General features: G+C 51.2%; 2 protein-coding genes across 2 annotated transcripts; one reads left to right on the forward strand and one right to left on the reverse strand.

The window, feature by feature from the left end:
- Positions 1-277: 277 nt before the first annotated feature.
- Positions 278-14,080, reverse strand: LOC106718856 (general transcription factor IIH subunit 4). Its single transcript, XM_045681722.1, has 11 exons — positions 13,812-14,080; positions 13,609-13,713; positions 13,302-13,433; positions 12,931-13,116; positions 12,691-12,763; positions 12,370-12,477; positions 12,214-12,297; positions 11,550-11,785; positions 11,326-11,440; positions 11,110-11,250; positions 278-433 (listed from the first exon to the last, which is right to left on the reverse strand). The coding sequence occupies exons 1-11, from the start codon at positions 13,958-13,960 to the stop codon at positions 290-292; spliced, it is 1,473 nt and encodes a 490-aa protein (XP_045537678.1). The 5' UTR covers positions 13,961-14,080; the 3' UTR covers positions 278-289.
- Positions 14,081-14,832: 752 nt separating this feature from the next.
- On the forward strand, positions 14,833-16,468 carry LOC106718879. The gene has a single exon (XM_014513079.2). It carries the CDS (start codon positions 15,209-15,211, stop codon positions 15,896-15,898), a length of 690 nt encoding a protein of 229 aa, XP_014368565.1. The 5' UTR covers positions 14,833-15,208; the 3' UTR covers positions 15,899-16,468.
- Positions 16,469-22,566: the final 6,098 nt, after the last annotated feature.

Consider the following 22,566-nt stretch of genomic DNA (forward strand, 5'->3'; position numbering starts at 1 on the left):
GACCAAAACGACTTATTATGTTTAAGTATTTTATAATGTGATAAGTTTAGTCTATAAGTGTATTGTAATAAAGTATTTTTTTTAATCAAACGAGTTTTATTTCAACTCCTTTTCCATCCGAAAATTCAGTTAGTAAAATCGATTACACTTGTAATGGAATAAATAAAACAATTTCTTTATAACTTCAACGTTATAAAACACTTTATTTACAATTACAAGTTGAACATTAACAATTACAACGATTTATTTGCAATGTAATGAAAATAATAAATGCGAAGGTAAACATCAGCTAAGAGGTCTTGGAGTGTTTCTTCCAGTACTTGCGCACGCACTCGTGTCCCGCGCGCGTCACTATGACAGTGCGCGTGCGCTCGCTCTGCCACGTCAGCACGCCCTGCGCACGCGCGTAGTCCCGCACCAGCGCGAAGTCCGCCTGCACACATACACACACACACACATACATACACACACGTGCGCTCGCTCTGCCACGTCAGCACGCCCTGCGCACGCGCGTAGTCCCGCACCAGCGCGAAGTCCGCCTGCACACAGACACACACACACACATACATACACACACGTGCGCTCGCTCTGCCACGTCAGCACGCCCTGCGCACGCGCGTAGTCCCGCACCAGCGCGAAGTCCGCCTGCACACAGACACACACACACACATACATACACACACGTGCGCTCGCTCTGCCACGTCAGCACGCCCTGCGCACGCGCATAGTCCCGCACCAGCGCGAAGTCCGCCTGCACACATACACACACACACACATACATACACACACGTGCGCTCGCTCTGCCACGTCAGCACGCCCTGCGCACGCGCGTAGTCCCGCACCAGCGCGAAGTCCGCCTGCACACAGACACACACACACACATACATACACACACGTGCGCTCGCTCTGCCACGTCAGCACGCCCTGCGCACGCGCGTAGTCCCGCACCAGCGCGAAGTCCGCCTGCACACAGACACACACACACACATACATACACACACGTGCGCTCGCTCTGCCACGTCAGCACGCCCTGCGCACGCGCGTAGTCCCGCACCAGCGCGAAGTCCGCCTGCACACATACACACACACACACATACATACACACACGTGCGCTCGCTCTGCCACGTCAGCACGCCCTGCGCACGCGCGTACTCCCGCACCAGCGCGAAGTCCGCCTGCACACACACACACACACACACATACATACACACACGTGCGCTCGCTCTGCCACGTCAGCACGCCCTGCGCACGCGCGTAGTCCCGCACCAGCGCGAAGTCCGCCTGCACACATACACACACACACACATACATACACACACGTGCGCTCGCTCTGCCACGTCAGCACGCCCTGCGCACGCGCGTAGTCCCGCACCAGCGCGAAGTCCGCCTGCACACAGACACACACACACACATACATACACACACGTGCGCTCGCTCTGCCACGTCAGCACGCCCTGCGCACGCGCGTAGTCCCGCACCAGCGCGAAGTCCGCCTGCACACAGACACACACACACACATACATACACACACGTGCGCTCGCTCTGCCACGTCAGCACGCCCTGCGCACGCGCGTAGTCCCGCACCAGCGCGAAGTCCGCCTGCACACAGACACACACACACACATACATACACACACGTGCGCTCGCTCTGCCACGTCAGCACGCCCTGCGCACGCGCGTACTCCCGCACCAGCGCGAAGTCCGCCTGCACACAGACACACACACACACATACATACACACACGTGCGCTCGCTCTGCCACGTCAGCACGCCCTGCGCACGCGCGTAGTCCCGCACCAGCGCGAAGTCCGCCTGCACACAGACACACACACACACATACATACACACACGTGCGCTCGCTCTGCCACGTCAGCACGCCCTGCGCACGCGCATAGTCCCGCACCAGCGCGAAGTCCGCCTGCACACATACACACACACACACACATACATACACACACGTGCGCTCGCTCTGCCACGTCAGCACGCCCTGCGCACGCGCGTAGTCCCGCACCAGCGCGAAGTCCGCCTGCACACAGACACACACACACACATACATACACACACGTGCGCTCGCTCTGCCACGTCAGCACGCCCTGCGCACGCGCGTAGTCCCGCACCAGCGCGAAGTCCGCCTGCACACAGACACACACACACACATACATACACACACGTGCGCTCGCTCTGCCACGTCAGCACGCCCTGCGCACGCGCGTAGTCCCGCACCAGCGCGAAGTCCGCCTGCACACATACACACACACACACATACATACACACACGTGCGCTCGCTCTGCCACGTCAGCACGCCCTGCGCACGCGCGTACTCCCGCACCAGCGCGAAGTCCGCCTGCACACAGACACACACACACACATACATACACACACGTGCGCTCGCTCTGCCACGTCAGCACGCCCTGCGCACGCGCGTAGTCCCGCACCAGCGCGAAGTCCGCCTGCACACAGACACACACACACACATACATACACACACGTGCGCTCGCTCTGCCACGTCAGCACGCCCTGCGCACGCGCGTAGTCCCGCACCAGCGCGAAGTCCGCCTGCACACAGACACACACACACACATACATACACACACGTGCGCTCGCTCTGCCACGTCAGCACGCCCTGCGCACGCGCGTACTCCCGCACCAGCGCGAAGTCCGCCTGCACACAGACACACACACACACATACATACACACACGTGCGCTCGCTCTGCCACGTCAGCACGCCCTGCGCACGCGCGTAGTCCCGCACCAGCGCGAAGTCCGCCTGCACACACACACACACACACATACATACACACACGTGCGCTCGCTCTGCCACGTCAGCACGCCCTGCGCACGCGCGTAGTCCCGCACCAGCGCGAAGTCCGCCTGCACACAGACACACACACACACATACATACACACACGTGCGCTCGCTCTGCCACGTCAGCACGCCCTGCGCACGCGCGTACTCCCGCACCAGCGCGAAGTCCGCCTGCACACAGACACACACACACACATACATACACACACGTGCGCTCGCTCTGCCACGTCAGCACGCCCTGCGCACGCGCGTAGTCCCGCACCAGCGCGAAGTCCGCCTGCACACAGACACACACACACACATACATACACACACGTGCGCTCGCTCTGCCACGTCAGCACGCCCTGCGCACGCGCGTAGTCCCGCACCAGCGCGAAGTCCGCCTGCACACAGACACACACACACACATACATACACACACGTGCGCTCGCTCTGCCACGTCAGCACGCCCTGCGCACGCGCGTAGTCCCGCACCAGCGCGAAGTCCGCCTGCACACAGACACACACACACACATACATACACACACGTGCGCTCGCTCTGCCACGTCAGCACGCCCTGCGCACGCGCGTACTCCCGCACCAGCGCGAAGTCCGCCTGCACACAGACACACACACACACATACATACACACACGTGCGCTCGCTCTGCCACGTCAGCACGCCCTGCGCACGCGCGTAGTCCCGCACCAGCGCGAAGTCCGCCTGCACACAGACACACACACACACATACATACACACACGTGCGCTCGCTCTGCCACGTCAGCACGCCCTGCGCACGCGCGTAGTCCCGCACCAGCGCGAAGTCCGCCTGCACACAGACACACACACACACATACATACACACACGTGCGCTCGCTCTGCCACGTCAGCACGCCCTGCGCACGCGCGTAGTCCCGCACCAGCGCGAAGTCCGCCTGCACACAGACACACACACACACATACATACACACACGTGCGCTCGCTCTGCCACGTCAGCACGCCCTGCGCACGCGCGTAGTCCCGCACCAGCGCGAAGTCCGCCTGCACACAGACACACACACACACATACATACACACACGTGCGCTCGCTCTGCCACGTCAGCACGCCCTGCGCACGCGCGTAGTCCCGCACCAGCGCGAAGTCCGCCTGCACACAGACACACACACACACATACATACACACACGTGCGCTCGCTCTGCCACGTCAGCACGCCCTGCGCACGCGCGTAGTCCCGCACCAGCGCGAAGTCCGCCTGCACACAGACACACACACACACATACATACACACACGTGCGCTCGCTCTGCCACGTCAGCACGCCCTGCGCACGCGCGTAGTCCCGCACCAGCGCGAAGTCCGCCTGCACACAGACACACACACACACATACATACACACACGTGCGCTCGCTCTGCCACGTCAGCACGCCCTGCGCACGCGCGTAGTCCCGCACCAGCGCGAAGTCCGCCTGCACACAGACACACACACACACATACATACACACACGTGCGCTCGCTCTGCCACGTCAGCACGCCCTGCGCACGCGCGTAGTCCCGCACCAGCGCGAAGTCCGCCTGCACACAGACACACACACACACATACATACACACACGTGCGCTCGCTCTGCCACGTCAGCACGCCCTGCGCACGCGCGTAGTCCCGCACCAGCGCGAAGTCCGCCTGCACACATACACACACACACACATACATACACACACGTGCGCTCGCTCTGCCACGTCAGCACGCCCTGCGCACGCGCGTACTCCCGCACCAGCGCGAAGTCCGCCTGCACACATACACACACACACACATACATACACACACGTGCGCTCGCTCTGCCACGTCAGCACGCCCTGCGCACGCGCGTAGTCCCGCACCAGCGCGAAGTCCGCCTGCACACATACACACACACACACATACATACACACACGTGCGCTCGCTCTGCCACGTCAGCACGCCCTGCGCACGCGCGTACTCCCGCACCAGCGCGAAGTCCGCCTGCACACAGACACACACACACACATACATACACACACGTGCGCTCGCTCTGCCACGTCAGCACGCCCTGCGCACGCGCGTAGTCCCGCACCAGCGCGAAGTCCGCCTGCACACAGACACACACACACACATACATACACACACGTGCGCTCGCTCTGCCACGTCAGCACGCCCTGCGCACGCGCATAGTCCCGCACCAGCGCGAAGTCCGCCTGCACACATACACACACACACACACATACATACACACACGTGCGCTCGCTCTGCCACGTCAGCACGCCCTGCGCACGCGCGTAGTCCCGCACCAGCGCGAAGTCCGCCTGCACACAGACACACACACACACATACATACACACACGTGCGCTCGCTCTGCCACGTCAGCACGCCCTGCGCACGCGCGTAGTCCCGCACCAGCGCGAAGTCCGCCTGCACACAGACACACACACACACATACATACACACACGTGCGCTCGCTCTGCCACGTCAGCACGCCCTGCGCACGCGCGTAGTCCCGCACCAGCGCGAAGTCCGCCTGCACACATACACACACACACACATACATACACACACGTGCGCTCGCTCTGCCACGTCAGCACGCCCTGCGCACGCGCGTACTCCCGCACCAGCGCGAAGTCCGCCTGCACACAGACACACACACACACATACATACACACACGTGCGCTCGCTCTGCCACGTCAGCACGCCCTGCGCACGCGCGTAGTCCCGCACCAGCGCGAAGTCCGCCTGCACACAGACACACACACACACATACATACACACACGTGCGCTCGCTCTGCCACGTCAGCACGCCCTGCGCACGCGCGTAGTCCCGCACCAGCGCGAAGTCCGCCTGCACACAGACACACACACACACATACATACACACACGTGCGCTCGCTCTGCCACGTCAGCACGCCCTGCGCACGCGCGTAGTCCCGCACCAGCGCGAAGTCCGCCTGCACACAGACACACACACACACATACATACACACACGTGCGCTCGCTCTGCCACGTCAGCACGCCCTGCGCACGCGCGTAGTCCCGCACCAGCGCGAAGTCCGCCTGCACACACACACACACACACACATACATACACACACGTGCGCTCGCTCTGCCACGTCAGCACGCCCTGCGCACGCGCGTACTCCCGCACCAGCGCGAAGTCCGCCTGCACACATACACACACACACACATACATACACACACGTGCGCTCGCTCTGCCACGTCAGCACGCCCTGCGCACGCGCGTAGTCCCGCACCAGCGCGAAGTCCGCCTGCACACAGACACACACACACACATACATACACACACGTGCGCTCGCTCTGCCACGTCAGCACGCCCTGCGCACGCGCGTAGTCCCGCACCAGCGCGAAGTCCGCCCGCACACACACACACACACACACATACATACACACACGTGCGCTCGCTCTGCCACGTCAGCACGCCCTGCGCACGCGCGTACTCCCGCACCAGCGCGAAGTCCGCCTGCACACAGACACACACACACATACATACACACACGTGCGCTCGCTCTGCCACGTCAGCACGCCCTGCGCACGCGCGTAGTCCCGCACCAGCGCGAAGTCCGCCTGCACACAGACACACACACACACATACATACACACACGTGCGCTCGCTCTGCCACGTCAGCACGCCCTGCGCACGCGCGTAGTCCCGCACCAGCGCGAAGTCCGCCTGCACACAGACACACACACACACATACATACACACACGTGCGCTCGCTCTGCCACGTCAGCACGCCCTGCGCACGCGCGTAGTCCCGCACCAGCGCGAAGTCCGCCTGCACACAGACACACACACACACATACATACACACACGTGCGCTCGCTCTGCCACGTCAGCACGCCCTGCGCACGCGCGTAGTCCCGCACCAGCGCGAAGTCCGCCTGCACACAGACACACACACACACATACATACACACACGTGCGCTCGCTCTGCCACGTCAGCACGCCCTGCGCACGCGCGTAGTCCCGCACCAGCGCGAAGTCCGCCTGCACACAGACACACACACACACATACATACACACACGTGCGCTCGCTCTGCCACGTCAGCACGCCCTGCGCACGCGCGTAGTCCCGCACCAGCGCGAAGTCCGCCTGCACACAGACACACACACACACATACATACACACACGTGCGCTCGCTCTGCCACGTCAGCACGCCCTGCGCACGCGCGTACTCCCGCACCAGCGCGAAGTCCGCCTGCACACAGACACACACACACACATACATACACACACGTGCGCTCGCTCTGCCACGTCAGCACGCCCTGCGCACGCGCGTAGTCCCGCACCAGCGCGAAGTCCGCCTGCACACAGACACACACACACACATACATACACACACGTGCGCTCGCTCTGCCACGTCAGCACGCCCTGCGCACGCGCGTACTCCCGCACCAGCGCGAAGTCCGCCTGCACACATACACACACACACACATACATACACACACGTGCGCTCGCTCTGCCACGTCAGCACGCCCTGCGCACGCGCGTAGTCCCGCACCAGCGCGAAGTCCGCCTGCACACACACACACACACACACATACATACACACACGTGCGCTCGCTCTGCCACGTCAGCACGCCCTGCGCACGCGCGTAGTCCCGCACCAGCGCGAAGTCCGCCTGCACACATACACACACACACACATACATACACACACGTGCGCTCGCTCTGCCACGTCAGCACGCCCTGCGCACGCGCGTACTCCCGCACCAGCGCGAAGTCCGCCTGCACACAGACACACACACACATACATACACACACGTGCGCTCGCTCTGCCACGTCAGCACGCCCTGCGCACGCGCGTAGTCCCGCACCAGCGCGAAGTCCGCCTGCACACAGACACACACACACACATACATACACACACGTGCGCTCGCTCTGCCACGTCAGCACGCCCTGCGCACGCGCGTAGTCCCGCACCAGCGCGAAGTCCGCCTGCACACAGACACACACACACACATACATACACACACGTGCGCTCGCTCTGCCACGTCAGCACGCCCTGCGCACGCGCGTAGTCCCGCACCAGCGCGAAGTCCGCCTGCACACAGACACACACACACACATACATACACACACGTGCGCTCGCTCTGCCACGTCAGCACGCCCTGCGCACGCGCGTAGTCCCGCACCAGCGCGAAGTCCGCCTGCACACAGACACACACACACACATACATACACACACGTGCGCTCGCTCTGCCACGTCAGCACGCCCTGCGCACGCGCGTAGTCCCGCACCAGCGCGAAGTCCGCCTGCACACACACACACACACACACATACATACACACACGTGCGCTCGCTCTGCCACGTCAGCACGCCCTGCGCACGCGCGTACTCCCGCACCAGCGCGAAGTCCGCCTGCACACATACACACACACACACATACATACACACACGTGCGCTCGCTCTGCCACGTCAGCACGCCCTGCGCACGCGCGTAGTCCCGCACCAGCGCGAAGTCCGCCTGCACACAGACACACACACACACATACATACACACACGTGCGCTCGCTCTGCCACGTCAGCACGCCCTGCGCACGCGCGTAGTCCCGCACCAGCGCGAAGTCCGCCTGCACACATACACACACACACACATACATACACACACGTGCGCTCGCTCTGCCACGTCAGCACGCCCTGCGCACGCGCGTACTCCCGCACCAGCGCGAAGTCCGCCTGCACACAGACACACACACACATACATACACACACGTGCGCTCGCTCTGCCACGTCAGCACGCCCTGCGCACGCGCGTAGTCCCGCACCAGCGCGAAGTCCGCCTGCACACAGACACACACACACACATACATACACACACGTGCGCTCGCTCTGCCACGTCAGCACGCCCTGCGCACGCGCGTAGTCCCGCACCAGCGCGAAGTCCGCCTGCACACATACACACACACACACATACATACACACACGTGCGCTCGCTCTGCCACGTCAGCACGCCCTGCGCACGCGCGTACTCCCGCACCAGCGCGAAGTCCGCCTGCACACAGACACACACACACATACATACACACACGTGCGCTCGCTCTGCCACGTCAGCACGCCCTGCGCACGCGCGTAGTCCCGCACCAGCGCGAAGTCCGCCTGCACACAGACACACACACACACATACATACACACACGTGCGCTCGCTCTGCCACGTCAGCACGCCCTGCGCACGCGCGTAGTCCCGCACCAGCGCGAAGTCCGCCTGCACACATACACACACACACACATACATACACACACGTGCGCTCGCTCTGCCACGTCAGCACGCCCTGCGCACGCGCGTACTCCCGCACCAGCGCGAAGTCCGCCTGCACACAGACACACACACACATACATACACACACGTGCGCTCGCTCTGCCACGTCAGCACGCCCTGCGCACGCGCGTAGTCCCGCACCAGCGCGAAGTCCGCCTGCACACAGACACACACACACACATACATACACACACGTGCGCTCGCTCTGCCACGTCAGCACGCCCTGCGCACGCGCGTAGTCCCGCACCAGCGCGAAGTCCGCCTGCACACATACACACACACACACATACATACACACACGTGCGCTCGCTCTGCCACGTCAGCACGCCCTGCGCACGCGCGTAGTCCCGCACCAGCGCGAAGTCCGCCTGCACACAGACACACACACACACATACATACACACACGTGCGCTCGCTCTGCCACGTCAGCACGCCCTGCGCACGCGCGTAGTCCCGCACCAGCGCGAAGTCCGCCTGCACACACACACACACACACACATACATACACACACGTGCGCTCGCTCTGCCACGTCAGCACGCCCTGCGCACGCGCGTAGTCCCGCACCAGCGCGAAGTCCGCCTGCACACAGACACACACACACACATACATACACACACGTGCGCTCGCTCTGCCACGTCAGCACGCCCTGCGCACGCGCGTAGTCCCGCACCAGCGCGAAGTCCGCCTGCACACACACACACACACACACATACATACACACACGTGCGCTCGCTCTGCCACGTCAGCACGCCCTGCGCACGCGCGTAGTCCCGCACCAGCGCGAAGTCCGCCTGCACACAGACACACACACACACATACATACACACACGTGCGCTCGCTCTGCCACGTCAGCACGCCCTGCGCACGCGCGTAGTCCCGCACCAGCGCGAAGTCCGCCTGCACACACACACACACACACACATACATACACACACGTGCGCTCGCTCTGCCACGTCAGCACGCCCTGCGCACGCGCGTAGTCCCGCACCAGCGCGAAGTCCGCCTGCACACACACACACACACACACATACATACACACACGTGCGCTCGCTCTGCCACGTCAGCACGCCCTGCGCACGCGCGTAGTCCCGCACCAGCGCGAAGTCCGCCTGCACACATACACACACACACACATACATACACACACGTGCGCTCGCTCTGCCACGTCAGCACGCCCTGCGCACGCGCGTAGTCCCGCACCAGCGCGAAGTCCGCCTGCACACACACACACACACACATACATACACACACGTGCGCTCGCTCTGCCACGTCAGCACGCCCTGCGCACGCGCGTAGTCCCGCACCAGCGCGAAGTCCGCCTGCACACAGACACACACACACACATACATACACACACGTGCGCTCGCTCTGCCACGTCAGCACGCCCTGCGCACGCGCGTAGTCCCGCACCAGCGCGAAGTCCGCCTGCACACAGACACACACACACACATACATACACACACGTGCGCTCGCTCTGCCACGTCAGCACGCCCTGCGCACGCGCGTAGTCCCGCACCAGCGCGAAGTCCGCCTGCACACAGACACACACACACACATACATACACACACGTGCGCTCGCTCTGCCACGTCAGCACGCCCTGCGCACGCGCGTAGTCCCGCACCAGCGCGAAGTCCGCCTGCACACAGACACACACACACACATACATACACACACGTGCGCTCGCTCTGCCACGTCAGCACGCCCTGCGCACGCGCGTAGTCCCGCACCAGCGCGAAGTCCGCCTGCACACAGACACACACACACACATACATACACACACGTGCGCTCGCTCTGCCACGTCAGCACGCCCTGCGCACGCGCGTAGTCCCGCACCAGCGCGAAGTCCGCCTGCACACAGACACACACACACACATACATACACACACGTGCGCTCGCTCTGCCACGTCAGCACGCCCTGCGCACGCGCGTAGTCCCGCACCAGCGCGAAGTCCGCCTGCACACAGACACACACACACACACACACACGTGTATCAAGTCCCCTCCCCTCTGCAGCGGAGGAATCGGGGGGTGGTAACGTACCTGTGAGAGGAACTGGTTGTAGACGACTCCCTCGGTGTAGGAGAAGCGGTTGCGCTCAGCCTGCCACAGCCTGATCTGGTCCACTACGGTGGGCGGCAGCAGTGAGGTGCTGCGGATGCCGCCAGTCTCAGACTTCAGCATCTGTGGACCATCGTAACACGTGTAGTGGGGGGTGTGTACGGTTAGGGTGTGGGGTTGGTTGGGGGGCGTGTGTACCTGTGGGTGCGCGTGCTGCTCGAGGTAATGTATGATCTGGTCAGCGGTGATGCCGCCGCGCAGCGCCTGCCGCACGGACTCTCGCGTCACCACACCCACCACCAGGTTTGGGAACCTGGTACACATGATTCCACTTCAAACCTTATATTTTACGAGTAGAACATTGCCATTCTTTTTGAAAAAATAAAAACAGAACAAAGAATCATTATGTATGTGTGTGAGACCTGTAGAGCAGTTCAGTGAACAGTCCGAGCAGTGCCACTTGCAGGCTGGTCTGTGTGTACGCGTACACGCGGTAGTTGGTCTCGACCACGATGTACCCGCGGGCGCCGGGTGCGGGGGGTGCGGGGGGCGCGCCGGGTGCGACGGGCGCGGCGGGTGCGGGGGGCGGCCCGGACCCCTCGCGCACACAAGTAATGTTCAGAGCCAGCCGCGTCGGGTAGAATCGACCCGCTTTCCTCTGAATTTACAAACTTAAATGTCAGAAAATTATTTAATAATGAACCCATGAATTAAAAAAACTGCCAAAATGTTATAGTTGATGTTTGAATCAATACATAGTATAAAACAAAGTCGCTTTCGCTGTATGTCCGTATGTATGCTTAGATCTTTAAAACTACGCAACGGATTTTGACGCGGTTTTTTTTTAATAGATAGAGTGATTCTTAAGGAAGGTTTGTATGTATAATAAATGCATAATATAGTAGAGAAACACTGATAAATTTAAAGGTTTCTAATGTGAACGCTGTGAACGTTGTGTATAAGGACATTCTGTAGTAGGTATATTTTGCATTGCACCCGTGCGAAGCCGGGGCGGGTCGCTAGTATTACATAAATTATTTAAAATTTTCGGTGTAATGTAGGATATAGTATTAAACAAGGTCTGACCTTCCTCTGATAGACGAGGCCAAATTCACGAAGGTGCTGCAGGAACACCAGCATGTTATTGCTCATGCCCTCGGTGCTGTAGTCCTAACAAACATAAATATAAACATACATTACTTAATCAAAACAAATTAGCAGTTGTCAATGTATGTGTGTCACCTTGCCGAGCGTGCTGAAGCTGAGCTGGTAGAGGAAGGCGAGGCACTCTGCAGCGCTGAGGCTCCTCTTCTCTGCTGTATGCAGGTAATGCTGCAGGAACAGCCACACCTGGACACATACACAAACATCTCCATGTAAGACTTACAATTGACTTTTAAATTAAGTAAAAAAAAACTTAACCATAGAAAATCTAATTGTTTGTGGTTAAACTCCTCTGAAACGGATTGACAAATTCTCGTGAAATTTTTCGCGGACGGAGTCGCGGGCGACAGCTAGTAATTATATAATATTATACACCAAAATTAGAAAATGAAATATCACCTGTTTAGGTGTGCTTAACAATAGGAACTGGAACCCGGCTCTTGTTATAACCGCAGACCCGTCTTCTGCATCTCTGTTACAATTAAAGTTGTATTTAGTTAAGTATTCTTAAGAAAATTTTACTCTGGTGGAATTTAAAATTTCAACATTCATTCTTTTACATGACTTGGACTCAAGATTTACAGCTAGCACTAGTTCAATGCTTTTCTCTTAGCAAGTCATAACTGATGTAATGTATACCTGGTCATCAATCCAGCATGCAGCAGTATCCTCACAGCATCAGCACTGATGCCTTCAGTCTGTGTGCTGCCCACCATGTAGTGGAGCACACACTCCCAACGCTCCAGTGCATATGAGTCCAGGAAAGCCACATCCCGTGCCTTGCTGTCGGGCTCCAGCGATGATGACATGCTCCATGGGCGACCACTATGACAATTGTGTATTACGGTGGGTTTATACTGATTAAATTGTATTAAATATATCATTTTCTTTTTCAAAAACCAATTGATTTTCATATATTTTTTTCAATATTAAGCAAAGGCTTACATTATAACCTTTTACTTATTTCAAAAAGGCAGATTGTCAGAAACAAAACTGTATAGACATCTTACCCCCCTAATAAAGCAACCTTGAGGTTCTTTTTGAAGGATTGAGCAAGTATCCACCCAGGCAAGCCTCCGGGTATAGGTGCCTCCTGCCACACCGATAGTTCGGACAATGCTTCACATGCTTTACTTTGCTCCCTGAAATAAAATAAAGAAGGATTTACTGCTCATGTCCTACTCATATTGGACATTAAGCAGTCTAATTGAAGTTAATCAAAATAAAATGTATATGTTAATGATGGTGATATATACACTTTAAATGTTCTTTGGTTCCTCATGAACTTCAAAACTATGACTGAAATGATAAACTTACTTAGCATGTGTCTGTGAGACCCATGATGCAACCACAGCTTGCGGAACTGGCTGTTCCACAAATAGTAACCGAATCACAAAATGCCGTGCCAATTCTGGTAGTTCTCTATAAAAAGTTGTTCGTTAAATTGTACGTTAATTATTAAATTAATATTCTTATTAAATGTCGTAACAATAATTAAAATAATTTCAAAATGTACAAACCGGTACACAGCCAGACATATCGTAGGATAATTGTATAGAGTTTCTAGAAATTGTGGAGTTCTGCTTTGCAGATATTCATGAAGATTCTTACATTGTAACGTCGGTGATGGATTCAAATTTAAGGACTTCGATTTAGATGATTCTGACATTATTATAATATACTAATGGTTGAAGTACATTATCTACAAAAAAAGTTGATTATTTTAGTTACAATTAGTTGTATTTATTTATTGCAGTTTATGGGGATATTATTGTGTTTGACAATTTCAATTTGACATTGACAATTCGAAGAATTTAATTAAAATTGACAATGCATAATACAGATTCTACATTGACTACACCAGAACAGCAATACAGGTTATACCAAAACATTTCTTTAATATATTTAAAAATAAGTAACATGAAAGATACTAAATAAAAAAAAATTAACCATTCACCTTAAGTGAAATATAAAATATTCAATCGTTTAATGTTATTAACGGCACAACATTGATTAGGTACATGTATTTTTATTTAATGCTAACTTTATATTTCTAAATGAAGGATAAATTACAAAAAATATGCATATCTTTAACATATATTTATTGTGGAATGCCTACCTGTGGGCAGGTTATTAATAACGATGATGGTCTACATATTTTTCCTGGCTTGTTAACTGAAATAAAAACCTTTTTGGGAGGAACGGCGTGTTTAAAAAACGTCAATAATTTTTTTTTTTTCAAAACTTGTATAAACATCGAATCGTGACAAAAATTATAAGATATTTAGGTACTACAAATTATTGCCAAAAGTAGCCGAAGAACTTTATGAAGTATACTTTATATAACTTTTTATGGTTAAATATATCACAGTTATATTGAAAATTGCATAGAAAGAGAGTTGGACTTAAGGCTGACTATAATACCATTCCAAATCCTAAGGCTTTTTTGTCGTCTCTTTGTCCATACAGTAAATAAAAAAAAGTTTACTCACACTCGCGTAAATTACGCATGTATTGGTATTCTATTATGTAGAAACGGGTCTCGCACACCAGTGTACGATAGCGAGTTCACCGCATTCATTCTCGTCGGCAGATGGCAGATGCAGCAGACGCGACGCTTTACGTTTTCCGTCAGTCGCGCATAGACAACGGTGAAGGCAGTGCGAGTCCGATACGCTCAGCACCATTTTGTGTTTTCGTTTCGAACGGGACATTGTGTATATGTGCTCCGTGATCAATCACAAACAAGTAAACTAAGTGTCCGATCTTCATCGAGTGTTCACTTTCGACATGTCTGTGGAGGAATCGATGCGATATCTCTGGCGCTCATAGAAACCGCGCCTCCGTCATGAACGAGTGATCGTCGACGTAAAAAAAGTTGACACAGGAAACATGTCTGGGCGGATCGCCGACGCGGATGCGAGCGAAGGGTTCGAATTCGAAATTCGAAAGCGGTCATGTCATCGCCTCTCGGATTTCTTATAAGTCACCGTCCAATGTCAAAATCGTGCACGTACCGAGAGCGCCGGGCGTCGGGACAGGGACAGGCACAGAGACAGCGCTCGTGCGCACAATGCAGTCGTTGGTAGTGTGGTGGGCCGTGGTGTCGGCGGCGTGGGCGCTGGCGGGCGCGTGCTCCTCGTCCATCTCCAAGCGGCCGGCGCGGCCCGCGCGCCCGCAGCGCCCGCCGCCGCAGCCGCAGCCCCAGCCGCGCGTCAACGTCACCTTCCCCATCTTCAAATGCGAGCCCGACTACTCGGAGTACTACTGCCTGAACGGGGGCTCATGCTTCACCGTCGTCATCTCCGACAGCCCTATCTACAACTGCGAGTGCCGGAGCGGCTTCGTGGGCCAGCGCTGCGAGTTCAAAGACTTGGACGACTCGTACGTGCTGACGAGTCGGCAGATGCTGATGGAGACGGCGTCGATCGCCGGCGGGGTGACCGTGGCGGTGTTCCTCGCGATTCTAGTCTGCTTCGGCGCGTGGGTACGGCTGCACCGGCGCGCGAAGGCGCCGCCCTTTGGCGAGGAGCGCGGGCCGCCGCCTGTGCAGCTGGTAGCGGTGGCGGCACCGCGAGGTCGTGTGCAGCTTTGTGCGGCACACTAGTGCCGGCCTGCGCCTCGCCTCCGCCTCGGACACTCGTGTACATATAGATAGTGTATGTGTTAAGTTATGTGGAGAGAACGAAGATAAGAAAAATTTATGTGATAATTATTTTACGAAGCTTATAATTTATTTGGAAGGAATTTCTTGTGTATATAGAGATCCAAGCCGTCGGGTTGCGTTGTGTGGATGTAAATTTCAGTCTCTCCCCATGTGAATGTACTCTGTACCTTGTTTATGTTCAGTGTATTGGATGTGTCCTTCATCTGTGAAAATGTACCTAATGCTACTCGCTTCAAGTAGAAATGTTTTGTTGTGTTGTCGTTGCTCCCTTATTGTGCAATATGGGAGGTAAAGCTTCTCGGAGGGAATAATATATATTGGTTTGTTGTAACACCTGTGTAATTGTTAGGTTCATGTTGAAAATAAGACTATGTAAATTGTTCTCTCCGGGAAAGTGTTGTTCCGTGGGTGCGGAGTGTTCCATTGCAGACCTGCATGTTACTGTTTTGATGTAGCAAATGTTTTAAGGGGAAGTCTTGAAGCAAAGCTTTGCATTGTCATTACTCTCTACAGAAAAATCTTTTGATGTGCAAAATGTTCTATGTAAATGATTGGTGGCTGTGGAAAGGTTACTTGGAGAGTAATGGCATGTGAGGATTTGTGTGGCGGGGAAGTGTGCACCAGGCCTAGATATGCTAGTGCCTGTGCCGCTGCATAGATACTTGTAAATCAATGTTTACTGTATTTATTAGTACTTTTTGTTCTATGTTGAATATAATTGTGATGAATTTGGAAGTTTGTGAGGCAGCGAGTAGCAGAGTTCCTATGGCGTCGCCGCGGCGCGCTCGCACATTCCATCTCGCGATAGAGTATTTACTGGTGTCAGTATTATTTTGTAATACGGATGTTAAGCCGGCAGCTTTACTTTTAATTTATACCAGATATCCCAGTGGGATAAGGCTGTATTATATTTGTTTGAAGGCTGAATGTGGCCGGAACGTGGAAGGCTTCTTGTAAATATAGCCAGTGTAGGTATTTATTAGATATTTATAAAACGTTTATTTATTGACTGCTTTATTTAGTTAAAAAAAAAACTTGAGTATCAATAGCATCCAAGTTGCCTAATAACAAGTAACGGTTGCATTTTAAAACTTGCTAAGCACCGCCTCGCATATTATATTCCCTGTTGTTATCTCATTTTGAATCTCGTCTTGTAAAAATCGTAAAACATTGGATGGTGTATAAAATTATTCCCCGAGCAGTGTGAGCCATTGAGTACTGATTTGTCTGCTAAAATATGATCTAAACTAGCTCCTATTGCTTTCACTTGATCTATAAAACATTGCTTTGGCCTTATGCTTTGTGAATTTTGTTTTGTAAACATTTAATATCAATAAGAGTTTTGTTAATCAACTTGTTTCTCTATGGCTTACACTGCAATGGGAGACAAAAAAAATAGTAAAGTCAATGTTGTGTGATGTTCGCCTGCTCTGTGAGCTGGCCCTTTGGGGAGGTTCTATGTTAACCTGCAACATCAAAATCTGTTCAGTTTTCCCCCAGCGGGCCAGCTGGCAGCTCAGGCTCCGCTAGCTATGTGAGGGCAGCCCCTGTTGTCTATTTCTGTTTGTATGAACATTCCAAAGTATATGTAAAATATTACCTACATCACTAATAATTTTGAAGTATCTGTTAAGACGCTACATTGTTAATTATACAGTTTTCTATTGATCATTTGTTAAAAGAAAATTATATGAAACTAAATCCTTATTCAATGTTTTTCATTCAACAAGTTTCCATATGAGTTATATCAGAATACAAAAACACGACTTTATTGATTATTGATAGAGTTAGTAAAATTGAAGCATTCATGAACTGTTTGTATGATATTACAGAACAGTTGTTAACAAACCAGAATACTACAAATAGTAGCAATACGTTAATTGATATGATCTTGACCTAATTTTATGATACTAGGCGAAATATACCTAAATATTGGTTAGTGGACTGAATGTGGCAACATTGCACCATATAACTATATTGTGTTAAATATTATAATGAACCGTAGCTGAGTACACACATGCTAGAGACCAGCCTGACGTGGCCCACGCTCGCATGTAATTTTTCACTAGCACATATTGTTACACACCTGCCATTAAAATTTGCTCACATTTATTTACTTAAACAACTCAAATTTAATTATGACTTAAAAGAAATTTGATCTGGCCCCTTTTATTATTATTTATTCAGTTTTTCAAAAAAGGATTAAGAAATAATACGCGATCAATTGTACAGTACAAACTATAAAAGAGGTAGAAAGAAAGGTCGCGCGAGACAAGAGCAATTGTCCATTGAGCCTCCGGGAGCACATATTTTTATGAATAGGTACCCGACGCCATCGACCGACCGGTCCGCCACCGAGCCAGCGCGCCGAGCCACCGACGTCGCATAGAGTTCATTGAATGAGTAGCCGTTGGTTTGTTGACATTCCCCGAAAACCTGCCTCGCCCGGAATAGCCGCGCATCACACTGCTGCCGGCTCCCGATGGATGCACGCCGACAGAAATAGACACCGCGCCGAACTAGATTACGGGCCCTTTTCGAAGTTCAATACTCATCAAACTCACCCATTTAACAGAAATAAGGCAGGATGTCGGCTTCACGATTAACGAAGGATGTGTTCATAACAATGCGTACAAGTATTACTTTGTTGTGAAAGTTCTTCCTTTCCGAAATCACTATTTCGATTATAATAGTTTTAACACGAATTCTTTAAAAATTTACTTTCAAATGTTATCAAGGCTGGAATACTATTATCAAAATATACATATTATTATTCATATTGAATTATTTCATAATTTATTATAGTATCAATAACAATTTATGACTAGGTAAGTATAGTTAGAGAATTTAAATAAACGATATAATACAAAACATGAATGAACGACTGTGAAATAAGTTAGTAAATCTAGACATAATATATGCCACGCAAAAGATTTATAAGACGCATGAATAAATATTCATCGCGGAAGATGACACAGGTTCTGAATTCTTTGCGGATTTATAGTTTGTCGCTTGCTAACATTTTAGGTCGGAATGATCATTGCACACGCTATTTAAATCAAGCTGACGTTCACAATCAAAACTGCTGTGAATGAACACATCAAGCCGAGGCGAAACGAGACAGTTGGAGACATCCAGCGGCATCCGAGGCCCCCGCGGCCAGCTTACAAAGACCTCCCGCGCCGCCCAGGCTCTATAGAAAGACTGGCGTAAATGCGGTCCTTAATGGAAGTTCGCGGGTCTGAGTCTTGGTTGTAGGTTAGACGGAGCGTCGCTCGGCCCACGCTGGATCCTTTATGGTCATCGGGCAGTGGTCATTGCGTCCAATTAACATGCCTACGTGCCCGGCCCACTTTGTCATTATATTGCCGCGCGAAAATCTTCCTGCTACTTTTCAAAAACATTATGATTGAGAATTTTGAGACGTTAGTTTTCACAAACTTTGTTAGCAATAGCAGCAATTGTGACATTAAAGTGATCTTGTTTAAGCATAAAATTATAAGCGCACATTCCGAAAAGTCTATTGTGTGCCTAGCACGAATATTTGTGACAAAGGCTATTTATTGTTACAATTGTTCGTACTAGGCCCACTGTACTTATTTCCTATTGAAGTGTCGAATTAATCTTAATTAGGGCTGAGGTTTTCGAGCTTCAAGTTTGAATCCTATCTATATATACTATTATGTCTAACCGTTTTGTTTTACAAACCTATCTTAGTCACTTGAAATAATATTATATTGCGTAATGCAAGCTTTGTAATGCATCGGAGAATCTCAGTTGCCTTGAATCGGAGTTTCTTCGCATTATAAGAATGTTGTGAACGTCAGTGATCAAGTTCATATATTTTATCGTTAATCTTTGTGCTATAAATAATAGTAATTTTTAAGTATCTTAAAATATGAATAATACTGACTATTCTTACCTAAATGAAATAAAGCTTTCTTAAACTTCGTTTTAAATTAACAAGTATTTATTCCTGAATTTCCATCTAAATTAAGAAAAAAGGAAGAATCTATAGACGCTTCCTCGTCCTAAACCTAAAACTATCAGTAAGGTAAACGATCAAACTTTTAGGCAAACTTTATCGATTGGTCTGTGTGTCAGGGTGAGATGCATGTGGTGATTCGATCAAGTGCACCTGATCGCGCTCATCTGAGCAGAGCCTGACCCTCTGCTCGTGCGCGCGGCTCGAAGCCCGCCTTCCGCCCGACCGCCTCCTTGCGCCAGATGGCGGCACGTGCGCTGCAAAAACGACACGCTCCTCTCAAAGATTAATAAAGTTTTTACTAACAAACGTGTTATAAAAATTGTATCACCAAAAATAAAGTGGAACTACGTTTAGTTTTAATTTTAGTGTTTTCATATTTGAAGAAATATGTTATCGTTTTAAATAATATTATTAATTTCTAATACTTATTGCGATACTGTTTTGAATATCGTCAACAAAATCGAAGCTGACATCAACTGTGTCCGATTTGGTGTCAGCGTCGGACGCATAAGTGAAATATTTTAACTCCAAAAATACGTACTAAAAACAAAAGCAATGACGGCGTGACCGAGTAGGTAGATATTACAAGTTTCCATTTTGCGCTTCGCGGCACATCTCTCCCGCTTTTTTGCTTTGTAATATCTGACTTTTATTCATGTGAACCTTACCACTAAAACTATCAGTTATGAATTTATGACATTAAGTCGTACAAGTAAAGATCTATGCTTATCATGTTCAGAATTCCGTATACGTATCAATTTCAAAATACTAGTTTACAATTTATATTTAAATGTTGATGATGTCACGTTATACAACTATATTTATATCTGTTACGATTCTAGACTAGAAGTTTTATTGCACAAACACCTGTACGCGTGTGTTAGCTGACAAATTTTCATTATTTGGAACATACAAGATTGTATTTGATTAAAATTGCAACAAACTGGACGTAGTTAGTAATTGTAATTTTCTATGTGGAACTATACAAATTAAATATAAAAAGACTTCGTGTCTCTGAGAGGACGTCAACTGGATGGATACATTTTTTCGATGTGTCACATCTGGACAGGTTGCAAAATATTCTACAATCCACTTCAACGATCAAGCTCTTAAACCTGTTACACTCCGGGGTGGGCTAAAAAACTACTGGAGAACGCACGTGTCACCTGCCTTTTATCACGCCATTGTTTGATCAAGTGCCCATCATCGGCTATAACGTACTAGTTATTTGAAACTTTGATTGGCTGAATACCATGTTACCGATGCCTTTAAAAAAATAAACATGCCGCCATTTTGTTTATACACGTTGTTTAGATTTTTTAAGAACATGTTACTGTTAACGACATGTTTGTAAAAAGTTATCAGTTTATAGTTAGTTTAGGTCCTCTATTTTTATTTTAGACCGTAGACGATCAAAGCTCACATCTATATAACAAAGCAGAACTAATTACTTGTGAGTTTCGCATGTTATCAGCCCGTCGCGTCGTGGTGTGGGATTGAAAAATTACTATCAAATAATTTTTCATTGAAAAAGTCTGTAAGACAAATCGAGTCGACGATAAATTTAATCACAATTATGTTCAGAGAACCAAAATAATGTTATTGTGGGCGTTTTGTAATTATTCTTCTAGTATTCGAAATCAGAAATAATGTTTCCATTCGACAGAAAGATTATTTCCGGTGTACGAATTTAAAAAATAAATACTCAAGCGCATCAGAATTTTTAAAAATGTGAACATGCCGTGAAATTCTGTGTTATAGAATTTAATTCAAAACTAATATTCAAGTTATCGCTTTAGTGTTATTTTAACGGTCATATCAAATTAGTTGTAATTTTTTTACAATTGCGAATTACACGGCATCGAAGAGCTGTCAATTTCCAAGTTCATTTAAGGTTAGACACAGTGAATTATAGTCGCAGCCGTGAGCCGATATCTAATGGCGTGACAGTAACGAGTCGAAAATAATTTCACTAGAAAACAACGGGCCCGAAGATGGCTGTCTCTCTCGGCTCGCATTCGGCTCGCAGCGCGACGCAGACGAGGCGAGGCGGTGCCGCATCGTGGGAAGTCCATTCTTCGCCGCGAAACTGCCGGAAGGGACCCGGCGCTTGCGTTTACAACACACAATTTATATCGTTGCCACAATATAATCTGTTTCTGTCATTTAACACTTATGTACATTACAAGTAATGTGAATGATTAAATTCTTTGTCATCTTCATTGATTTGATATACGTACGAGGAATACTAACGTTATTAGGGGTTGTTTTGAATACATATACAAGGAAAGGGGCTTGAGAACATCGCAATAGATTCTGAGCGGGATTCCCATTCCTAATGAAATAAATAACCTAAAATATTAGCCGATTAACCTAAAATATTATAATTTTAAAATGTGATGGATCCATTTATACATACGCTTTTTAACTTTAATTGACTCAATAATGCAATCTATGATATGGCTATCGGTGCGAAATCTCCGCCGATGTGCCGACGAGATGCGGCCAATTAGACAATGTTAAGAAGTGACAGGGAGCGAAGCTGTCGCGGCTCGCTCATTGTGCCCGTCTGACTCATTTCTCCAGCGCGAAAGCCTACATTGAGTACTATACGATTGTA

Source organism: Papilio machaon, chromosome 16 (assembly GCF_912999745.1).
Source record: "Papilio machaon chromosome 16, ilPapMach1.1, whole genome shotgun sequence".
NCBI lineage: Eukaryota > Metazoa > Arthropoda > Insecta > Lepidoptera > Papilionidae > Papilio > Papilio machaon.

What these genes read in the sequence shown, in the direction of transcription:
- LOC106718879 (XM_014513079.2), top strand. Translation starts at nt 15,209, where the DNA reads ATGCGAGCGAAGGGTTCGAATTCGAAATTCGAAAGCGGTCATGTCATC.
- LOC106718856 (XM_045681722.1), bottom strand. Translation starts at nt 13,960, where the DNA reads ATGTCAGAATCATCTAAATCGAAGTCCTTAAATTTGAATCCATCACCG. An exon ending in GTCTCACAGACACATGCTAA is followed by an intron (nt 13,434 to 13,608) that starts GTAAGTTTATCA and finishes ATTTTATTTCAG; the next exon opens with GGAGCAAAGTAAAGCATGTG. An exon ending in TGTTAAGCACACCTAAACAG is followed by an intron (nt 12,478 to 12,690) that starts GTGATATTTCAT and finishes GTATGTGTCCAG; the next exon opens with GTGTGGCTGTTCCTGCAGCA.